Source organism: Achroia grisella, unplaced genomic scaffold, assembly GCF_030625045.1.
Source record: "Achroia grisella isolate CSIRO2021 unplaced genomic scaffold, CSIRO_AGI_Agris_v1 utg3539, whole genome shotgun sequence".
NCBI lineage: Eukaryota > Metazoa > Arthropoda > Insecta > Lepidoptera > Pyralidae > Achroia > Achroia grisella.
Window position 1 is genome coordinate 140,254 of NW_026712814.1, and position 23,444 is coordinate 163,697.

A 23,444-nucleotide genomic window follows, 5' to 3' on the forward strand; every position below is an offset into this window, starting at 1 on the left:
CAACTTTATTTTATCTGTATTTCCAACAGACTGAGTCAACTGATAAATTAATTACAAGTTCTCTTAAAATATTACTACCTACTACAATTACATATGTGCTCAGATCCTCATCAATCAAAACCTATTAGTCGTTCTTCATATCATTTTATATGATCTTCATAAGCAGCATAGACTTAAAATAAAAAAAAACATCTAAATCGGTTCATCTAGAAAAAAGTACAAATAACAGACAAATTAAGACACTCCTCCTTTTTAAAAGTGGTGAAAAACTACCACAATTAGGTTGAGTTAGTTCTAGAGCTCTGTGAAATGAAATTTATTGTTTAAATATGGTTTTACATTAATGGTTTGACATAATTAACATATATTAGTTCTACACATTAGTCATTTCTGACATGCAATAGATAACATGTATTATTGCCATTTTTAGTAGTACTATTATATATATAATAATAATAGTATTCATGATCCTACGTATATTCAAGTTAAAAAAATATATTATGAATAAAAAAGCGTTTCGCATTACTTAAACTATAAATCCAACATAAAAACGTTTAATCATAAACAATTTGTCAGATGAAAGAACGCAATGTATTTATAATTGAAGCAAAAACCCACCCTACTCTACAACAAAAAACGAGGAAACGGAAAAAATAATAAAAAAAAACTACTCTACTCTATGGGGTCGTCGGTCAATGATATAAAAAACTGGGGCGGCACGCACCACCAATTATCTCGTTTTTTTACATGTAACCGTTTAACAATTTTACTTTTTTTCGTTTTTTATTGGTTTATATGGAGCAGGGCGTTTTTTGTGGCGGTTACCTTTTACAAACGTGCCAGGATTAACACTTACACGTTTTTTTTTCATTGGCTGTGGGTTGTCGCTTTTTTTGACACGCAATGTTTGGACAGGGCGCGTTTTATCGTTCTCTTTTCAAATTCAATCGTTTTAGATATTTGAGCTTCTGTTTAACGGTCGATATAAAAAGCATGAAGGGGCTTTTTTAGATTGTAGGGCAACAAAAAGCTTATGCTATGACATTGTAAGTTTAATGAAACACATATTCATTAAAAAAATATAATTTTATTAATAATCACTATACTGCTGACTGCACTTTACTACTGTATGTAATTTTATATGCAATTGGAATGACAAGTCTGCTGACTGACTGCTCACCAGACGGTAGTACGAAACGTAGACTATACACACGAACTGTTCTACGGTTATCACGTTATCACATGCGTTTCGGAAGATTAACATGTCAAGTCTTTTATATATATAAGAGACTGGACATCTTAATCCTCTCCTGATATATATAAGTTCCCTATGATTTCTCTACCATAATTTACCCTCCAGCCAAAACATAAAACAAGTTGCTTAGTGGCTGAAATAGGTGCGACTGATGTACTCACGCACATTTTATACCTTATATTGCAAATTTCTATTTTTTTATACTACCATAATGATAAACAGGAAATGGGTCCATCTGATGGTAAACGGTTACTATGAACATCTGAAACATCAGGTCCCCGATGCCAACCTTTGAGAAGCATACCCTTCTTCTAGAAAAACCCTGTAAACCTAACCCTTCTCGAAAAATGCTGTACTTTTACGAGAAAACCTCGGCATGCAGTTCGATGCACAACCTAATTGTAAACATTATAAATCCTTAAGTGTAACAAACATACATACGTTCGCAGCTCGTATACCATTATATTTATTAAAAAAAAACAACTTTAACAACACTCAGACTTACCTGCGTCGATATTAAAGACCAAATTTTTCCACCAAAACTTCCAATAAGCAAGCGTAGGTTATCGATCACACAATATACAAACAGACAGACAAGCGCGCATTGTTAACATTTACTTGTCACGGAATAGTGCCATCAATAATGTTACAAAACATGGAAATGGACTCTTTTTGAATTAGAATTTAGAATTAATTAGCATAGCTGGTGGTGACTCGAATGTGGATGGTTATAAAGGCAGAAGAAGGCCGAAAAAGAGATGAATGGACTGTGAGAAAGATGATATGGTAAGAAAGGAAGTAAATAATGAGATGACTGCAATCAGGAATGAATGTGAGAGAAAATATTACGCGGACCACAAATAAATGAAATAAAAAAGAAGATGATGCTGGTGATCACACTATTCTCCCAAATCTGAATTTAAAAATAAATCAGTATTATTAAACATGTACAAGATTATTTGAAAAGAATACGAGCTGAGTTTCTTGTCTGTTCTTCTCATCTCGAAATCACTTCGAACTGACGGTATATTTGACATATGATAAAGAGTCTGTAATAGAATTATGCCGCTAAATTCGTAATGGAGTCATACTCGGGAACGATTGTTGCTTGTAGGGCCTGGTCTAATCACTGCAATTGATTTTATCTTAAAAGTGCTTAAATTTCAGTTTACTCTATTCTAAAAGTCGAGAAATTTTAAAATCTGCCTTCTCCACACTATGTCGACTTAACCCTTCACGTTTATTCCAAAAATGATTAAAAATAGGTCGCGGTGCGTGAGCGGCCGGTCATTATGGCCCTCTATTATAAGTTTTTCGAACCCGTCGCGTGCTCTCGTCAGGGTTGCTAGTTAATTTTTAACTTAAACCACTTTTTCAACCGAACTATTAATAGTTCATGAGGCATAAGTTAAAAATTTAACTACTCCGTTACATTGTCGGAGCAATGTTGCACAATTGAACAGCCGCGGTGGTCTAGCACACCGCCTTACTTCCGATGGTCGCGGGTTCGATTCCTCGCACGACACAAACATTTGATTTCGTGAGTATGATTGTTTGTATCGGTCTGGGTGTTTACTATGTATAATATGTATATATTTATGGAAAAAAAAATCTATGTATTTGTATCAGTTGTCTAGTACCCATAACACGAGCTCTGTTTACCGTGGGACTAGCTGGCGCTGTGTAAATTTGCCAGGAAAACAATATCTTAGAACACATGATACCTGTAGGGCACACACTTCTCCGAAACGGCTTGAACGATTGTTATGAAATTTTGTGTGTATAATCAGTAGGTCTGGGAATAGAACGTAAACTATTTTTTATATCCCTAAGTGATATATGTGGTCCATCTCAATTTTATTTATTATTTACAGATATATAGCTTATATATCAGAATAACACATCCTTACTAATATTTATTTGACTACCTCTGTGGTCTAGCGGTCTAGCACACCGCTTTGCGTCCGATGGTCGCGGGTTCGATTCCTCGCACGGCAGAAACATTTGTATTCATGACTATGATTTGTATAGGTCTGGGTATTTTCAATGTATAACATGTATGTATTTACGAAAAAAAAAATTATCTATGTATTTGTATCAGTTGTCTAGTACCCCTAACACAAGCTTTAGCTAGCTTAACTTGGGTCTAGATGGCGCTGTGTGAATTGTCCTGAGATTATATGTTATTTGTTATATATGTTATATATTATAAATGCGAAAGTAACTCTGTCTGTCTGTCTGTCGTGCTTTCACGCCAAAACTACTTAACCGATTTCATTGAAAATTTGTACACACGTAGTCTCCCTGAGAAAGCACATAAGTTATTTTTTAATGCGAAAAAAGGTTGTAATCAGTTGAACGCGGAGATGAAAGGCTGTATGGTAGAATCGCCATTTTTAAAGTTAGAAGCTTAAAACTTATTTTTTTAAGTTGTTGTTAAATATAAATACCTATGACATTTAAAGTTTGTAAAAAGTTTACCCTTAAGGGAGTAAAATAAAATAGAGGATAAAAGTTTATATGGAAATTCTTCATTCGTTGTCTATTTCATGCGGACGAAGTCGCGGGAAGTCGCACTGCTAGTAGTAATACACATTCCATGCGGGTGAAACTACAGGCACAGTTATGTATATCTATATATGTATTGAAATATTCTAATCGTTTCTGCTTACCCCATCGCCGTTTACAGTCGTGAAGTTATCCAATTATTAAGGACGGCAGACGTAAGAAATAGTAATTTGTAACGCGGTTTCTTTTGTGAGGGGTTGGTATTGATTCCCCGTTATCATTGTTTCCCATTGAATATTTTATGGCTATGTTATTTAACGAAATATGATTTATAGGTTGTTTGTTAGCTAATAATCGTTCTTGTTATTATACTAGTGTCTACACGTGACTGTGCTTCGATTTTTACATAACTACTTATAAAACTGGAGCTACTTTATGGAATGTATTTTATATTTACATGATATATGAATTTTGAACTAATTTTGTTGATTATTTTTTTAATTTATGTGATATTATAAATATATACATACTAGCTGAGCCCGAGGTTTCACTCTCGTTAAATTTCAATATAAAATATAGCCTATATGTTGTTCTGATGCATAAGCTATATTACTATAAAGATTCATCAAAATCCTTTCAGTAGTTTTTGCGCGTAAGACAAACAAACATCCATACTCACAAATTTTAGCATTTTTAATATTATATTAGGATTAGATATTTAGATATTTATGGATCTATCAAGTTATATTACGCTAAGTATTGAAATTTTTTACAAGTTTCAATAAAAATAGTTGTAATCTCTAAATAAAATGAGGTTAGAATTAATGCATATATATTTATACCAGGTCTGTTCTAAAGAGATCTAATCCAGAGTCAGGTAAAATGAAACTCACGACACTAAGTCGCAGTTTGGTCACCGAACATTCAACACTAGGCTTCCAAGCTATATCCGAACTCTATTGAATGTCTGATGATACCTCGTTCAGTCATGAAACCCGTATCGCAATATGAGTGTAGACTCAATAACGGTAGGAATTTGATCACCAATGAGAAGGTGGTAACGCTTCCTGCAGTGATGGTCAGGTTTCCGCACTGAATATACATGGTCTCACACATACTAATGGTAGAGGAATTAAAAAAAATAATATAAGCATTAAGTTATGAAACTAACTTACAGCAAGAAAGAAGAAAATAAATTTTGTTCTCTTCATACTATATGGTCCACATAGCGGATGTATGAAATTAAAAAAAAATTCTACTTTACTTCTTTAAGAAATATTTTCAGTTTCGTGAGAATTATGACTGGCTTGATATATCCTTACATACTAATTCTGTATTAAATCACTATTTAGTACTTTAAAAACCGGATGTAACACAACACTAGACACTGTTTTATCTATGAATCAGTTCCGCTCTTGACACTATAAAAACTCACAAAAGCGATCCATTTGACCCTTCACAATATGCAAATTCACCTCTGATTGAATACATTAGAAAATACCTTCACAAAAGTACTAATAATCTGCAGATTTTTTTCTCTCTGTGTCGTGTGAATAAAACAAATGGTTGGGAAACCGGTTCGGTGTTTTTACATGTCGCTATTTGAAAGGGTTGCTTTGTAATCTATGAGAATAGACAAGATCATAGATAAAGCCATGGCTTCTAGATAGTGTGATGCATTTGTGTGTTTTTTTAAATGAATGTGAGAATTCCTTATTAAGTCCCTTTATGCACGCATTTAATTTCTTCTTAGCAATGCAATTTCGATTTGCTAAAAGTGGTTCATTTTAAACTAGGATAGATTCAAAAAGCTACTGTGTCTGGAGAGGGAACACAACAATCGTTTATTTTTAAAAGCTGTAATAGTTTTATAGGTACAACTTTTACAGTAAAAATAATATAAAAATGAATAGAGATATCAAAATAATATTAAAATCTAAATCAAAATATCTTTATTCGTGTAGATCTATTACAGACTCTTATAATATGTCAAAATCTATTATCAGTTCAGACAAGAAATTCAGCACTTATTATTTTCAAATGAGCTTGTATTAGAAAAATAGCGATGTACTTTTAAATAAAAATTTGGGATTATAGAGTGGCATCCAGCATATGCTATTGCAATTTTGTCAAGTGTCCGTAACCAGAACAGACCAGACCCCACAAGCAGCACCCTTATGTTACATGTCTTGTTGCATGTAATAACAATAATAACAACCCTGGATGATTCACACACCGCCATTCAGTCCCAAGCTAAGCAGAACTTGCATTATAGATAACTGACAGAGTTTTAGACATTTTTTAAATACATACATAATCGTAATACATAGAAAACACTCAGTTCCCAAGATACAATATTTATAAAAACAATGGTGGACAAACTGCCAGCAACAGCTGTAATTAGACTTATTAAGTAATATATATTTGTAAATTGTTCGATTGAATTGATATTGAGTATTGATTGCTTGATTGATGATGCGTGGACTGATATCAATAATAATAATAATAATAATCTCTTCTCCTTAGTATTAATTATAATAATAAACTTGATTTTATTTCGCTACAAATGATTGCAACAAAATTAAACTTATGTAAATTTGATTAAGAAAAATTACGAATCACTTGGAAAAAAATATAAGTGGATTGCGTAAGTACTACAGTCTCACCCATTTCTACCAGTTAAACAGTTCGCTTTATAAACTGTGTTATGTAAAAGTTTTTATAGTTATCACTTACCATTATGTAGGCCAAAGGCTTGTTGACATCTACAATTAAATTTAAAAAATTGTTGCGGACAATTTTCTGTGTAATTTCAATGATATAGGAATTAAGATATACATACTATTTTTTCTCATATTAAATCATATTTAAAGAGAAGCATATAATATCAATGATAAGCTGTGTTATATTAGATTTCGTATAGATTTACACATACCATCCTATGTATTTTTTATAACTGCATACTGCTACATAATTTAAAAAAAATTACGTGTATGATTTTCTTTCTAATTTCAATGATACGTGTATTAAAATTAATGTAGCTAATTTCTCTAATATAAAGTTTCTTTTACGAGCAGCTACTATTAATATCTATCAACGTTCTGAGTTTAGTGTCTATATATACTGCACACAATATTTCCAGTTTTCCTAACAACCCTTTCCACGCGACGAGATTTGGCAACATTTCGCCGCTACCGACCGGAAGATGTCATATTTTGTTGTTTTGTCTATGATTTAATTGTAATCAAGTAGAACCTAAAAAATATACATGTATATTAATTAAAAATATCATCCTAAATATCTACTTAGTTATGTATTTTAAAATAAATATTTATGTTGTATATTCTTAGATATTTAAAGTAATAACAAAAAATAGATATAGAATAAAGATCCAATACTATAATATAAATTTAAAAAAATCTCCATAAACTTACATTTATAATTTTAAATTGTAATATTTATTTGATAAATTACAATTCCTGAAACTTACGAAAGTATGTAAAAACCGTAGTTACGTAAGTACTCGGTAACAATAAATTTGCATTGAATGTGTATGGAATATGTCTACATAAATAATTCTAAATTATTCTTGTAATTCTATATTACAATTAAAAGATCCTACCTAATATTCTTAAATAAATTCTAATATCATAAATATAAAACGTACTTACTATTGAATACAATTCAGAGCGACATCTATTTTAATAACGCCCTCTATAATCGGACGAGAATCAAGAAATATTACTAGCGTATTTACAATTATTGTATAGAACAATTACACAAAGAACAACACAATATAAAGCGATAAAGTATATAAATATTCATAAATATAATTTATGAATAACATTTTCACAACTTTTTAAATGTTCTTTATTCAAAACGTTATCTATATTTTTGAAATAGAGTCAGAATTCGAAATTCAAAATTTAAAAATTAAGATTATAATAATAATATAGAAATTTAGTAAAGTAGAGTATGAATATTCTAAATTTAATAAAATGGCATTATAATAACAAATACCATTTTTGAAATGTCTTTAAAATATTTTTTTTTTAATTGTAATATATACTACTCGAAATTTAAAATTTATAATTGGAATACATTCATACATACACGTCGTACGTTACTCGTTTCCAACACCATTGAGTGTTCACGTACCATGACGGACACCACTCCCATAACCACGCCTGCTTCACATGGCACCACCTTACTTAATTGTCTAACGTATAATGACTTTTAGATCTATGCCTTGATCTATCTATTGTATGCGAATGTGAATTAAAAAAAATTACTTCTACGACATATTAAGTGCAGGCACCGCCTGCAAGATTTTTCTTTAATTTTTTGTATATATTTTATGCTACTTTTAATTTATTACACGACACACGACTACAAAAAGAAAATATTTTTTTTTTGCATAAAAAATAATTTAACTTATCCTTAAACAATTTGCGGAGCTTTATGAATATACTAGTAGTGCCATCTAGTTTCTAATGTTTAACAGAGTTTGTTGCGGAATTTTATATTAGAAATTCACTATAATTACATAACTGAATACAAAAGATTAATACAGTAAAGCAAATTATTGAATTTAAACTTTGTATATTGGGAAAAGATTTTAGAATAGTTTATCAGTATTCATTCTCACTTTCGACAGCTTGATAATATTTTAGACTTGTAGCAGGACGGTTTTTTTTAATAATATTAATGAGTTACATGTATTACTATTCTGTTTTGTGTATTTTATGGTAGGTAAACAAAAATATCTTTTCTTACTTTTTAATAGAAATAGAGTTTTTTAAAAAAATAATTCATAGATAATATAAAGCTATAAGAAATCTGGTCAACATATACCTACCATACATATACATACCTATAGGTATCTGTTGGCTAGATTTCTTATACAGTCAGGATACAATAAGCAAAATAATATACTAAAATTTATATTTTTAATCTACTAAGTAGATATATAATATTGTATCGCATAGTTGGCATATATAAACATGAATATTTTCCATAACTAGAGCCTTCAATTACTACCTTTTTTTGTAGGTTTAAATATTTATTCTCATTAAGAGAATTTAATGCCTAAGTACTTATCAAAAGTGACAATAAGAATGGGTATCTTTCAAAACTAAAATTTTATTCTAATTTCCTACATATACAGTTTTATTAACGTGTACTAACTTGTTACACTTAGTATAAGATATAATTGTAGAGAAATAAATGGAGTCACCATTACATTAATAGATTTTTTATCTATACGATTGATTACAAAATAATAACGCTACCATAATTATCTTATATGTATCATGAAATTAATATTTTACTATTAATAATTTACTTCATTTATTATCATAGTATGAAGAATTTCAAGGCGTCTATAGGCTCAAAATAGATAGGATAAGACATCTAACGCCATCTCTCGAGGGGTAGTAATAACAACGCTCTCTGAAACTGTAAGTTATAAATAGACATTCGGTTTTCTTACTTTGTTTTCATAAGTAATTGAGAAGTAAAAAGTTTTTGTTCTGCATTGCTTATTAAATGGACTTTTAAACTCATAGTAATATGTCATAGATAGGCGTATCTGCTTATAAACATTATACTTGTAGGTATTTAAGAAAAATTCTAAAGAGGAAAAAGTTAGCAAATCCCATTTTCCGAAGAGTAGGTAAGAAAAAAAATGTAAAACCACATCAAAATGCCGTTGGATAACACCCCATAATCCAAGCCCCGCCTGAACAGAAAAAAAATATCATAATAAAAGAGGCGTCTACGGAAAGTAATACTTCGGTAACTCGCGCGAGACAGCGCCATCCTAAACTGTAAAGTGCGAGCGAGACAAAAACCATTAAGAAAAAATCACAAAGAAACGCATTCTTTTCCATTTCCTCCCTCAATTAAAAAAATGGGGAGCGCTACTCGTCTCGTTCTAACACGGCGGGGTGCGACGAAAACGAGGTCGAGGCGAGCGAGAGGGGCGACCACCCTCGTCCTTCGCGCCCTTTTTAATAGTTGTTGCGGCCGTAGTCCGAGCGTCCGCCGCCGCGTCCGGCGTCCGGCGGCCGCCGTCCGGCGACGGTGTCGGCGCGGGGCGCGCGGCGCTCACACGAGCGTCGCCCGCCGCCGGCCGCGCCGTCTTTTCCTTGGCCGGACGCATTTTTCCGCGGAAAAAACGCTGGGCGCGTGCGCCCGGCGTCGGTGGGGATGTTCTTGAGGACGTCTAAGGCGGCCGGCTCGGCGGGGGCGGCGCCGCGTCTTGCTAGTTGGAGCGGCGTCTTCGGCTGGCGCGCGCGTCCTCCCCACCCCGCAAGAAAGCGTCGCGACGTTAAGTTTTCCACCAAGAAGTTAGTCGTCGCCCGCCCGCGTCTCAAGAAGGTCTCGCTTCCGCCTAACCCGAGCCTCGCTTAGCTTTTCCGGGGTGACTTTTCGCGTACGAGTGAACTTGCCGCGGAGTTTTAGTTCGCGTGTGGCCACTAACCGCGCTTCTTCACTTCCAGATTGCCGGACACGAAACAGACAGAAAGTGCACTAGCGAGGCGAGAGATCGCATGAATTCGTTGTGACGGTACGCCCCAAACTGGAATTAATGTTGAAATACTTCAATGAGAACATATCCCTAGCGCTGCAGGAGAGATACAGGGACCTCCATGATTATCGGAAGACGGAAGCGGTAGAGGAGGGATCACCGAGGGAGGCCAAAGTACCGAAAATAGCTGAGGAGGGAGACCAGGTCGGCGGCGAGGGCGCCTTCGAGCCGAGCGCCGCGCCGCCGTTCCAGAGGCTGCTGGAGCCTCCCAAAGAGGAGGATAACTTCGTGGCCAGTTGGCTTCAGAACTCCTTTAAGATGACTGCAGCCGAAGGGAACTCTGAGGCTTCGGCCGGAGGGAGCGCATTAGATCTCCGCGCGACGCCTATCTCGCTGCACATCCCGGCGCTGCAGCAGGCGGCCGAAGCTCAGCGATTTAAGATGCAGGACTTCTGGAACAGGAGTCGGCCGGCGTCTCCCGTTCAAGAGCCGCTGGTGGAAGGCCAGAGCCAACCAGGGCCGGCACCGCCGACTCCTCAGCCGCCCGCTACTCCTGATCACAAGATTATCACGGAAAAACTAGTAAATGAAATCCAGGTGAGTGATTTTTTAAAGTTTATATAGTTAAAACTTTTTTACATTGATGATAAAACTAGGGCAGTAAATATTTTTTATTCTTATTTTAAATGATTTAAATGAGTTTCAAAATTCGAAAAATAATAACAATATCTTATTCCCGCAATTAGAACAAAAAAAAATACGAAGTTAAAAAAAGTGCGATATAGAAACATAGTTCCGTCGGATAGTTACGAACAGAATTCTATTGAATGTATCGAATTTAATTTGAAAATCCATGTTAATAATAACTAGTTACCTGAAACCAAAACAACACAAATTAATATTTCTTTATTAAATAAATATTATTTCAATTAATATTTTTGTGAATTAACAAAAAAAAAATTAAATTTTTGATTCACTTGATAAAAAATTGTAATCTGGCTTTTTAATTTTGAAATGCACTAGTAAAATATTATATATATATTTGTAAATTTTTCAATTATCTTATTTAACTACGTAACCGTCCTTCGTATCCGAGAAGTGATGATCGACTGACCTCAAGATATTACAAACTCACAAACTCGTTCCAAATTTGAATGAACCCTTTTTTATAAAAAACAACAGTCTTAAGAATCCAAGGCAACATATTGTAAAGCTTTTGTTAATGTAAGAAAGGGTTAAGGGCCTTGACTCGGAACTTATTATTAAATCGTTTTTGTCCTTATGTCGCATCCGGTTTTACAAAGCATATGTAAATTACAATAATCTGTGATAATTCTATTATATTGGTATTAACCCGTGATCAACTTGTCGTTGCTTTCGATTTTACTCATTTTTAACTCTTTATTTTTCTTATTGACAACAAATGTTTATTTGAACATATGGACTATGATTATTTTATTGGTGCCGTGTCGCCCGACGTTCACTGTTATTGAAACCAATATTTATTTATCCTTTCCGGTGACCTGTAATTTCTAAATTGTTTGTTCAAGACATGTTTTCCGTGGTCATAAAACTAATAGCCTAACATTTCAATAAAAAGAAAACAAACGGCGCCACAGACTACTGTATTATAAAATGCGTTCTTAATTCAAATTTTAAAAACAGAAGAAGGAAGAATATTACTTTTTAAATTAGTTTCGGATTCGCTCACCTTGCATTTGTCTATTTCCCACGGCGCGGCGGATTAGGGCGTTCATTGTGATATTATTTTTTTAATTTTTTTCGCCTTGTATTGTTTCACGAAGGGGTGTTGACAGTTATTTGTTGCTGCGAATCTGTTCTCATTTCATTTTTTTTTGTTTTAAATTTTGTTTGAATAAAGAACCGGTTTGTTCGAGTTCGTGTTTCGTATTCATTTGATTTTTTTTCTATCAATAGAAATGTAACGGTTCAACGTTCCCAAGTAGTTGCGCTTTTGTGGTTAAAGTTTTTTATAAATAACGGTTAATTAAAATTTGATTTATTAATATTTTTACGGTCATATCGTTAAGTCAAGATTTTACTATCAAAATAATGAGTATAATTCTTTTTTTTCTGTATTCATTTTACCAAGTGCATTCATTTTACCATTTTATCTTTGTATCGATTTTTTTTATTTATTTTATGCCTATTTAAGTATTTAATTTTAATGCTTATCTATAGTTATCTTTTATTTAAAATATATAATTATATAACAGTTTGTCTAATTTGTTTTGTCATAAAAAATATCTATGGCCGTCCTTTTGCACCGTGGTCACAATCTATCTTTTTTTATCACACCAAATTTTATTAAGACCGTTCAGCCATTTAGTCGAAATATGGTAACAGACAAACAAACAGACACACTTCTATAATATGAGTATAAATTTGATTAAATATTTTATAACATAAAATTTAAAACTAATTATCCATATATATAGTGTGTAAAAAAATTTTTAAATTTTCAGTTCTTTCTCATATATTTTATTTCTAAATACTATGCAGATATTAATTATTACTTGTTAGGTTTATTTAATTGATTTTTCTTTGAAATTCATATAATTGTCTCTTTTTTTCACGCCTGCCGCGCCGTGCGCTGGAATGGAACAGCAGCAGCAATCGCCGTCCGCAGACTCTACGATGAGCGAGAGATCGCTCGTACCGTTTGCGCTGGTAAATTTACTGTCCACACTCAGTAATGTCGATGTAAATAATATTTTATAACTTTCCATGTTTTATTGCGTGTGCCTTACTTTTTATTTAAAAAAAAGTTTATTTTTTTACATATTTCGAAAAAAGAACGTCCGTTTTTTATGTGTTTTCAAATTTTCTTTTGCGCTTGTGACTAATTTTCTTATAAGTTACTACTTTGTAACTGCATGAGCACGAAGTGGTTTTTTTTTAACTCGAGTCGATTTTATTTTACGGGGTAAGTTTTATTTTAATTGTTTATAATAAACCTGTATAGATTACATGTTTCTAATAGAAATAGAATAGTCGCTTAATCTTTTTTTTATTGCTTAATGTTTAAATGAATAGGAAATTACAATTTTTATTCTGTATGTAGAATATAATAAATGAGATTTATATATTATTATTATATATAGCTCTGTAATGAAATTCTTTATACTTCGTCTTTAATTTTAGAACATTTGTATTCATTATACAATTTATTGAGTCTACAGTTAAATACAATCTAAAATTGGAAATTACCTCTAAATTAGTTAAACATAAATAATGTGAGATGATGAATTGTAAAGTGAATATTTTATTATATAAATGTACACTATTGAAAAAATGTTTACTAGAGCTGTTTATTCATTTCTAAATTTCATGCTACATTTTTAATTATTACATTTTTTCTTTTTCATACATGCTAATATTTGATTCCATTTTCAAATAAAGAAACACAACAATTAAAAAATCGTATTATCTTAATTATTATTTGAAATTCGAACAGCCCAGACTGTATCAAAACAAAATAATAACTACATTTATCTATGATATAAGCATTTTTTAGTTATTGGCATAGATTAATTTTTTAATTCAAAATAATTATTGTATGAAACTGTGCACCTTCTTACTTTTGTAATGTTTCTACATTACAAATTGTTACACAGAATCAATTTTGGTCTCTCTCTCATAGAACTTAGTGTTAATTGCTCTGTGGTATAACAGATTTTCCGATAAACTAATAATGCGAGTATCGTTTTGTTTTTGCACGCAGCCACAGCAACAGTCACCGACAGGGGACGGCCCGATTGGCGATCGCAACGCAATGTTGCCTTTCGCATTGGTAAATTTCCTGAATAACCTCAATATTGATGTAATTATTTTCTTTACTTTATCTTCACTAGTTGTCGCTTCGTACTATGGAAACTCACTTCGAAAACGTTGCGTGAAATGTTACTACCTAATTTCGTTTTAGAATAGAATATAATTTATTCAAATAAACTTGCATTGAAGCTCTTTTGAATAGTCATCACATATTTTTCTATCTACTGCTCATTTGGAAAGCTTCCTCATCACAAGAAGAATGAGTAAGAAACTTGCGTGTTTTGTCTTTGAAATTGTTTTGTTGTTGCTTTACATTTTTAAGATGAAGTGTGTGAATACAAACTACGAACTAGTACTAATTTAATTAAATACTCAAATTGATATATAAATATTTTATATAACTTTTATATTTTATATAATGATTAGGCTGCTGTATATTAGCTAACAAATTTATTAGCCTGACCTTCATAGATACAAATTGTTCTTCATAAACACACATTCTATATAGATTATTTTTTTTGTCACTGTCTTATAGACCGTATAGTTCGGTTAGTTACTTCAATTGAGAAAGATCAGAAGAAACTCAACTGATACTTTTTGATGAAAATATTTTTTAAACTTTTATTGTATTAATTATGTGATATTATACGGGTTTATTATTAAACAATTGACAATAATAAAACTATAATTCTGTGTTTGTTTATAAAATCCGTGCGAATCCGGGACGAGTCGCTAGTAATCAAACATACAATGAAAAACAAAAATGGCGGCAACATTTTGTATATTTAAACTGTCCCAATTTTAGGAAAACTTATATATTATCTTCTGATGGTGATTTAAAACAGTTCATAGAACCGAGTACTTGAGTATTTAATGTTTCCCCAACATACAATGTTCGTTTATGATCTTATTTTAGTAACTATCGAATGAGTTTCCGTAATTGCGCCCGTTAATTTTTTTCATCGAACAGTGAGTTTTATTCCGTTTTCTTTATGGTCCTTTTTCGCATGTTTCTCTTTAAATATTTATGGCTTTATGTTTTTGTTTTTATTTAATATCTTAAAATATATAAAGCTCACTGCAAAATTTTAAGAAAATGAAACTTGATAATATATGAGAATATTTAAAGATTTTATTTTAAAATCATACTATATAGGTCGTCTATAAAATACAATTAGGTATTTCTTCGCTTTATGGTGTAATTGTCTACCATTTCATGTTTATGTAGCATAATCTTACATGAAATGCAATATAATATTTTATTAAACCATTGTATAATATTATGTTTTATCAAGTATTCATAAAATTAAATAGTATTATTTATTATCAATATATATTGTGATATTTGTATTAATAAATCGTTTTGTTTCATGCAGCAACAAGCAAGATCTGGGCAGAGCATCAGTGAGAGAACTCTAGAAGAATGCTGGTCAACACTTCAGCGAGTGAGTTGGCATCTGTTTCAATGCGTATTGTTATCTTCCAAAAGTAGGGGACGTGCGGCGGCCCATGTGTTCGAAAATAGAAAATATTTTAATTAAAAACCCGAAATAATAATTAAAAAATAAAATATTAATTATATATTTTTAAAAATAGAATACTAAACTTTTATTAAATAAAGAATGTATTTTTAAATTTCAAATTTAGAATTCATTACATATTAAAAAGGTCATTTCGTTATAATTTATAAAATGGAATTCTTAATTTAAATCTAAATTAGACATTTTTTCTATTACTTAAAACACATTCGCCAAAGCACTGTTTCCATAATAAATGGGGTATTGGTTATTAACCAATTACTCGTATTTTTAATATTAAGGTGAGTTTTCATTTTTATTTTTAATAGCGATTTCGTCCTCATTCTACCAACAACTCTTTTTCAACAATTTTTAGTACTAGTTGATTTTATCGATCTAGCTGCGGGTGGCAAAGGAAACAGTTGTAAGGCTGAGAATTTTTACGTAACAGGAAGGGAACCTATAAAATATCCTCTTTCTCTATGGTTAGCTTTACTTATCATAGATGATAAAACGCTTGGGGCGTGTTAACAATTTATTTAATCGAGAATCGTTGGCGATTATTTTTTTTTCTTCGCGAACTGATCGCGCCATCTGCATAAAAGGTGGTGTACGGGTTCCGTATGATCCAGGAAGCAATTGCACAGTACCTACATTTTGAACATCTGCACATTTTGTACATGTTTTTTTTCTGGCAATACTTAACAATATCATATCTAAACATGAAATATTCGTGTTACTTTTCTTTATATAGGATATTTACATTTATGACATTCAATAATTTATCCCGTTTTCTTTTCCGTTTGTTTATTTAGTTACAGAAGTTATATGGAGATATATTATATTGATGAAATTTTTTTTAATGATCTCTGAAATTTAAAAATAAATAAATTAAAAAAATAGGCTATATTCTTCTCCATCCACAAATAATGCATAAGTCAATGTTTCTATTCTCTATACAGTCATTATGGCATAAAAAATACATTAAAATATGTCTTATTACATTTAAATTTTCAGTTTATACATTACAATAAAAAATTAAATCTTACCTTTTTATAACATTAGTATGAGATAGACGCTTAAAAAGCGAAAAATAAAAAGAAGGGAAACACAGGTGGTTGAAAAAATAAAGCGAATCATCGGACGTGGAACGGGAAAGTACAGTCGGCCAAAATAAAAACTGTACAATCGGAATCGAGTACTTGATCTTTTGAGGTTACGGGACATAGAATCTATGGAGAGAAATTTTGTTTATTCTTTATATGATATTAGATAAGAAAAGACTAATCCAGGCTAACGAAATACGTAATGTTATATATAAATAGATAATTTGTGTGCTTGTTCATAGTCTATATGAGTCCATACCGAGATAGACTTTTAAAACGTTATCGTCAGCTTTTGTTTTATGGAATTTAGAAGCATGCTCTCACTTACCATCAGAGGGGAGGTCAGTTTGTTTGCTATTCCAGTTACGAATAAAACTATTATATTTTTGCATTGCTATAAAATCTTGCTGGTATTGTAAACTGTATTACTCGGACTTACATCTTTTTAAATATAAAATTAATGAAATTATAAATCTAAACACCTTCGACAAATATTATAATAAAAAGTAATAAATAATATATAAAAATAAAACTGTTTAGAGATTAGCTCTACGAATTTTTCGTCCGAAGTAAAGTGCTTGATCGAAAAAAATCTCACACACAACATTTGCATGTCGATCCGCAATGAATTTATCGTTATTGCATTGAGATTTATTATAGTGCCGCTTTTCGAAAAAATACTCCGAAAATAAGCGCGTTCCAAATTTAAAATTCAAATTGCAATTGTTCTTACGTTCGAAATTGAGACGATTTTGACGTTCGCCTCTCGTCCGGGACATGTGTTACTCCTATGTTCCTTTTTTAAATTTTTGCTTCGCTGTACGTGACTGTACTGAAACTTTTTAAATTCTTTTTTTCTTTTTCGCCATAGTAAATCAATTCAGCGTGTTCTTACTTTTTGTGTGTCGGCCTCTCTGTTATAAATATTGTTTTAAAAATGCTTTTAATGATGTACGAAACTGCAAAAGCATTGTCGAGTATTTTATAGTCGCTTAGAGTTACTTTTTTGTTTTTTTTTCAAATGGAATGTCTGGCTGGAAATAAGTTTTGCCAAGTATTTTTTTAATAAAAAAGGGTAGCAGAGATAATGAAATTGTTTTTTTAAACGAGTTCGACTGTAACATCTTGTAACAAGTAAAGGGGGTGAGAGCGCAGGGAGGGACCGCGGTAATTATGAAAAGTGTCCAAGAAGGGAGGAAAAATTGTCCGGGGCGAGGACATTTAAAAAAAGTGGTTTAATGACCGAAAGGCTTTTAAACTTAATAGGTTTGGAAACGGTGTCCCGTAGTCTTTCTTTTCTAGACGTCGTGCTTAAGTTATTGGAAGTAATATTAATTTATGAGCTTATTTTTTTAAAATAAGCACTAATTTCGAATCGTATTTTTTTTAACATCATTGATCTTAATAAGAGATCTTTTCAAGTGACAATTAAGAAATTCTTTAAGTTACTCCAACTTTGTGTGAAATTACATAAAAATATATCTATACGTTCTGAACAACTTGAAATCAATGATTTATTCAATTTTGGCCACTTAGAAATTTCTAGGCTTCTTTCACAACAATATAATGGCATTGCAAAGGTAGAAGTGAGCTTACCGCTGCCTTTTGTGTTAACTTGAAACTAAAGTTATTTGTTAGTGTTACGATTGCCGGAGAGTTAGAGAAAAATATAAATTGTCGCACAAATTATATGTATGTTTTGTTACATTGGAACTCATTACCAGTTGGACTTTATGTCAGAGTAAACCATAACTCTTTATAATAATAACAGAAAAAACTTGTCCGAGAATACACTGGAAATTGACTTTATTTATAATTTAATAAAAACCATTACTGACTTGTAATTAAAAAGTAGAGAATATTAATAAAGTTATGAGTTAATTTTTTTTCACGAGGAGATAAAAGTTAGCGTTGTCTGCTACACGGGGCAGAGTTAACTGCGTCCCGGCGACATTTCTTCTCTCGTACCTCTTTTTTGCCGGTTGTAAGTTACGCCGCGGCGATGTTTTTTGGCGAAAACTTGTAAATTTATTTCGCAATTAGTGGCAAACGCCCGCAACCGGCGGCATTATTAGAAAACTTTCTTAGTGCTCGTAAAAATACTGTTTTTTCCAGACACCTGCGCTTGCGTTATTCCGTTGTGAATATTTGATTACGTCTGTGCAAAGGTTTTTTGGAAGTTTGCACGTAAAAAAGTTTTGTGACAGACAACGCTAGAGGTATTGTAATATTAACTTTTTGTTTCTTAAATATTCTTTATTGCACTTTTAAATACAAGAGTTCAAATACAAATTAGTAATTTTATTAGTAAAGGAGGACTTATCTCTAAAATAGATCTCTTCCAGTCAACCCAATACAGCATGGATTAGGAAGTGTTGAGTGAGTCACAGAACTAATAATAAAGTTACAAAACATACTAATTACAATTAAAATAGGAATGCCCAATACAATATGTAAATATATTTACATATATATATTTTTGATTAAAATTATGATATTATATTCGATCTGTAAGTACTAGATAGAAAATGAGAGCTAATTTTGTTATGAAGATCGATAAATTTAGGATCCTCTGTACCGATTTGAGAAATTCTTTCATAATTTAAAAGGTACATTATTCTAGCGTGACATAGTGTATATATTATTTTAATATATATAAAACTTACACAGTTCTCAGCATTACGGATGGACCGCCGGTTATTATTATTTTTATTGTAATATTTTTTTATTTTTATTGATTTAATAGTACTCGACTACTTTTATCATGATCTAATTTAATGTCTCATATATTTTTGTAGATATTCGTAAATAGTAGATAAAAAATAGCACAGATAATAACAACCTCTTATAATAATAAATAAATTAGAGAAACGTAACGATTGTTTAAAGGCAATCGTTGTTTATAAAACAGTTTAAAATAAATTTTTCACAAACATACACAAATTGGCGGGTGAGGAACGCCCGCTGGGGGCTCCCGGAATAAGAGAAAAACTCCACAAAAATTAGATTTCTTCTTCTAATGCGGCGCAATATTCTTGATACTTTATCAAAATACGATTTTATTTTTATTATTAAATAAAAAACGATTTTGTGGTCCAACGGTTTAGCATACAGCATTAGAGATCGTTGCGGGTTCGATTCCATGCACGATGCAAACATTTATATCCATGATTGTTTTTATTGATCTGGACGTTTTCTAGGTAGATTATGTAAAAAATATCTATGTATTTCTGTCAGTTGTTTAGTACCTGTAATACAAGCTATGCAGCATCATCTACCCGCAAACTAAGCTATTTGCGGCTAGATGATGTACTAGGCTATTATTTAAAAAGGTATACATATACATATATCTACTAGCTATCTATAATTACTTTGTTTAAATTAAAGATATAAATATTGATTGACCATGAACTGGTAGGTACATTGAGAAAAAGTTAGATGAATACACTACGAAATTTAGTAACAAACATCAAAATATTTATTAGTACTTATTGAAAATTAGTAGAACAAACTCGTAATACTGGCAACTATATTTTAGTTTGGACATTTATTTAAGTTAATTTTGTGAATATAACCATAATATTGTTTATTACTAAAGTTATATTATATCTTAACTAACTCAAAAATGTTTTTGTAGTGTAACATGTAATAAGCTCTTTATCTCTTTTAGGGATAAGCTCACACTTGTACATTACAATTATTTTATCACTGTTTTTTTTTTTCTCTATGTGTGTGTACGATAAAGAATAAATAATTTTTTTTATTAGCCTTACTGACGAATGATGAAAAATGAATTTCAGACGAGTAAAGTCACGTTAAACAGCTAGTTGTCATAGTAAAGGGATTGTGAGAGAAAATTTATTAACTATTTTAGGGATTGTTCTGAAAATTATCGATTATTTCATCCCTTTTGATGAGATACAGAGATCTTGTTCATCCTTTTTCACGCACGAGTGACAATCTAAGGCCGCAGCATATTTATGATAACAGATTCAACCTTGTGCTTAAATAGACTTTATTCTTAATTTAATTATTTAGGTTTAGAGCTGGTGACGGAAATAATGCGCTGTATCACATAACTCTTATTGTACACTCGGTACACCTTTATATATTACTCTGAAATACACACAAATTCATACATTACCTACAACACAGACGTGTATTGTATTCCTAAAACATTTCTCCATTTTTTTTAAAACACGATATGGAAGTTTTTTTCAATGACTAAAACCTATTGGGTATTCTATCACTGATTTCGATTTTGTCATCGAATCATTACGTAAATAAAAATTAAATTTAATATTTCATTTCCATAACTTAATTGTACAACTAAGAACCTCACTGATTATATTGATGACAAATTTTATTATTGATATAAATAATAATAAAATAACAAATAACTCTGGACAATTAACACAGCGCTATCTAGTCCCACTGTAGGCAGAGCTTGTGTTATGGGTACTACCAAACATTAAATAAGATATTTTTTTTAAATACATACGTAATATGAATAGAAATCACCCAGACCGATATAAATAATCATACTCATGAATATCGTGCGAGGAATCTAACCCGCGATCATTGGAAGTAAAGCGGTGTGCCATAGTAGACCACCGCGACCGTCAAAATATAAAAAAACAGCATGTATATTGTAATTTATTACAATAATTTTTATTATATAGTCAAAATGGTGTTCTAAATATTATATTATAACAATTAATTTGTACCCATGATTTCGCAAATAAAAAAATGAAATAGAATTGAAAAATAATATAAATAGTGTATATAAACACAAATACAAGTATCTAGAATGTTCGTTAGCGTCACAGCGTGGCTAATGGCTTGTACTACGAAGTAAAAAAGGCGACGGCGACGGCAGAAGATAAAAATTAGCTGAAATTAAAAGATGCTAACGAACGCCATTCTGCTTCCTGCCTCGCCGAGCGGCATCTACTCATTTTTGTCCTATTTGTTTTTTTATTCATATATATTAAAATATACGTTTATTTGCTTATATTTAAAAATATATATAGCTAATTTAAATATATTATTCTAGAAGTTTATTTCTTATATTTAATAATATATTCTTATAATGTAACCGTTAATTAAGTTCAAGTAAAGTAGACTTCGATAAAATAAAGAGCAATTAAATAGTACGTGTTATACTTTATTTTATAAAAATCTAATTTACGTAAAGGTTACGTTAGGTAGAGGTACTTTTGTGAGGTTGGTATTTATTTAACGTAGATACAATGCAGCTGACCAAAAGCGTAAACTGATTTTTTAAATTTTTTTATAAGAATACAAGTTATAGTGATATAAATTTGTATTTATAAGTTTGTACCTTTTGTATTGAAATGCATTGATATGCACACTATATAAAAAATAAAAAAGTACTTATATCTAATATTTATTATCATCATATCATCAACTTATCTTTTTTCTTTTCATTCCACAACATTTGTGGTCGGCGTAATCAGTTTTTTCTCTTCCATTCTTCTAATCGCAGTCATCTTGTTATTCGCTCTCTTTCTTTACAGTATTACACAAAATAGATATTTGAAATTAAATGAAAAGTTACAAAAGTACAAAATCATACAAATTAAATGTTCATTACATAAATACAAACAGCATTACTGTTCTAGCGAAATGGGTGTGTGCAATTATTTGTTTATTAGAATCGTTTATAAAACAGTAAATAGACAATGATATATTGTTGAACTCGTTTTAACATCACTAGTACATCCTGCATCGACTGTCATGTGCATCTAATGATAGCTTAATAAATACTCCACGTAATTCTACAACTCGACAATACCTACCCCCTAATTTGTGACATTTTGCGCCGCTCGGTTGAACGGCAAAGTGAGGACTTGTCTACAAATAGGGGACAGTTTTTTTCTTAATTCATGTTTTTTGCATTTTTGCAAAAAAAACCGTACAAATAACAATTAAGTATATTGAGTAATTTCACGGTCGTTTGAGGGATAATAATTATGTTTGTGTCGTTGATTATTAGTTAAAAATCTTGTAAGGAAATGACGAACTATTGTAGCTGCAATTAGGGATTATTGAACCGATTTTTTTCTTTTTACTATTATAAAAATATACTACTACTACTAGTAATAATAATAATAATTGACTTCTTACTTTTTTTATAACGATTTATATACAGAAGAGTAGTCTGCAGAAGAAATTGTTAGTTTTATTTCTGATTTATGTATAACTGTGTATCACTTATTATATGTGCATATGTAATATAGATAATATAGAAATCTAATCTAATCTCTATAAAAGTATATTTACTCCAGTTTATTATTTAATCATTTTAATTATGACGGCCTCGGTGGTCTAGTGGTTTAGCACGCCGCCTTACTTCCTATGGTCGCGGGTTCGATTTCTCGCCCGACACAAACATTTGTATTTATGAGTATGATTGTTTGTATCGGTCTGGGAGTTTTCTATATATAATATGTATTCTATATATTTACAAAAAAAATATCTATGTATTTATATCAGTTATCCAGTACCCATAATATAAGCTTTAACTAGCTTAACTTGGGTCTAGATAGCGATGTATTGTTCTGAGATTATTATCATTATTATAATTCTGACATAGAATCTGTAACATAAATGTAATTTAATTTTTTTTATACAAAAAAATGTAAAAACTTCTTAAATTATTGTCAAATATTTTTATTACTTAGTTACATAGTAGGTACACGTGCTTT

General features: G+C 31.2%; 1 protein-coding gene across 13 annotated transcripts in view; it reads left to right on the top strand.

Moving 5' to 3' along the window:
- The window catches only part of LOC131843881 (zinc finger protein 628-like), a 117,998-nt gene that overhangs the window by 28,093 nt on the left and 66,461 nt on the right, over positions 1-23,444 (top strand). For 2 of the 13 annotated variants that reach the window (XM_059192650.1, XM_059192647.1), the window contains exons 2-5: positions 10,267-10,892; positions 12,924-13,019; positions 14,041-14,139; positions 15,467-15,535. In XM_059192650.1, the coding sequence (XP_059048633.1) occupies positions 10,356-10,892; positions 12,924-13,019; positions 14,041-14,139; positions 15,467-15,535 (801 nt within the window). In that variant the 5' untranslated portion in view covers positions 10,267-10,355. Of the gene's footprint in view, positions 1-9,897; positions 10,893-12,923; positions 13,020-14,040; positions 14,140-15,466; positions 15,536-23,444 lie in introns of those variants that run through there. The other 11 variants (XM_059192648.1, XM_059192649.1, XM_059192654.1 and 8 more) reach the window with 11 other exon arrangements.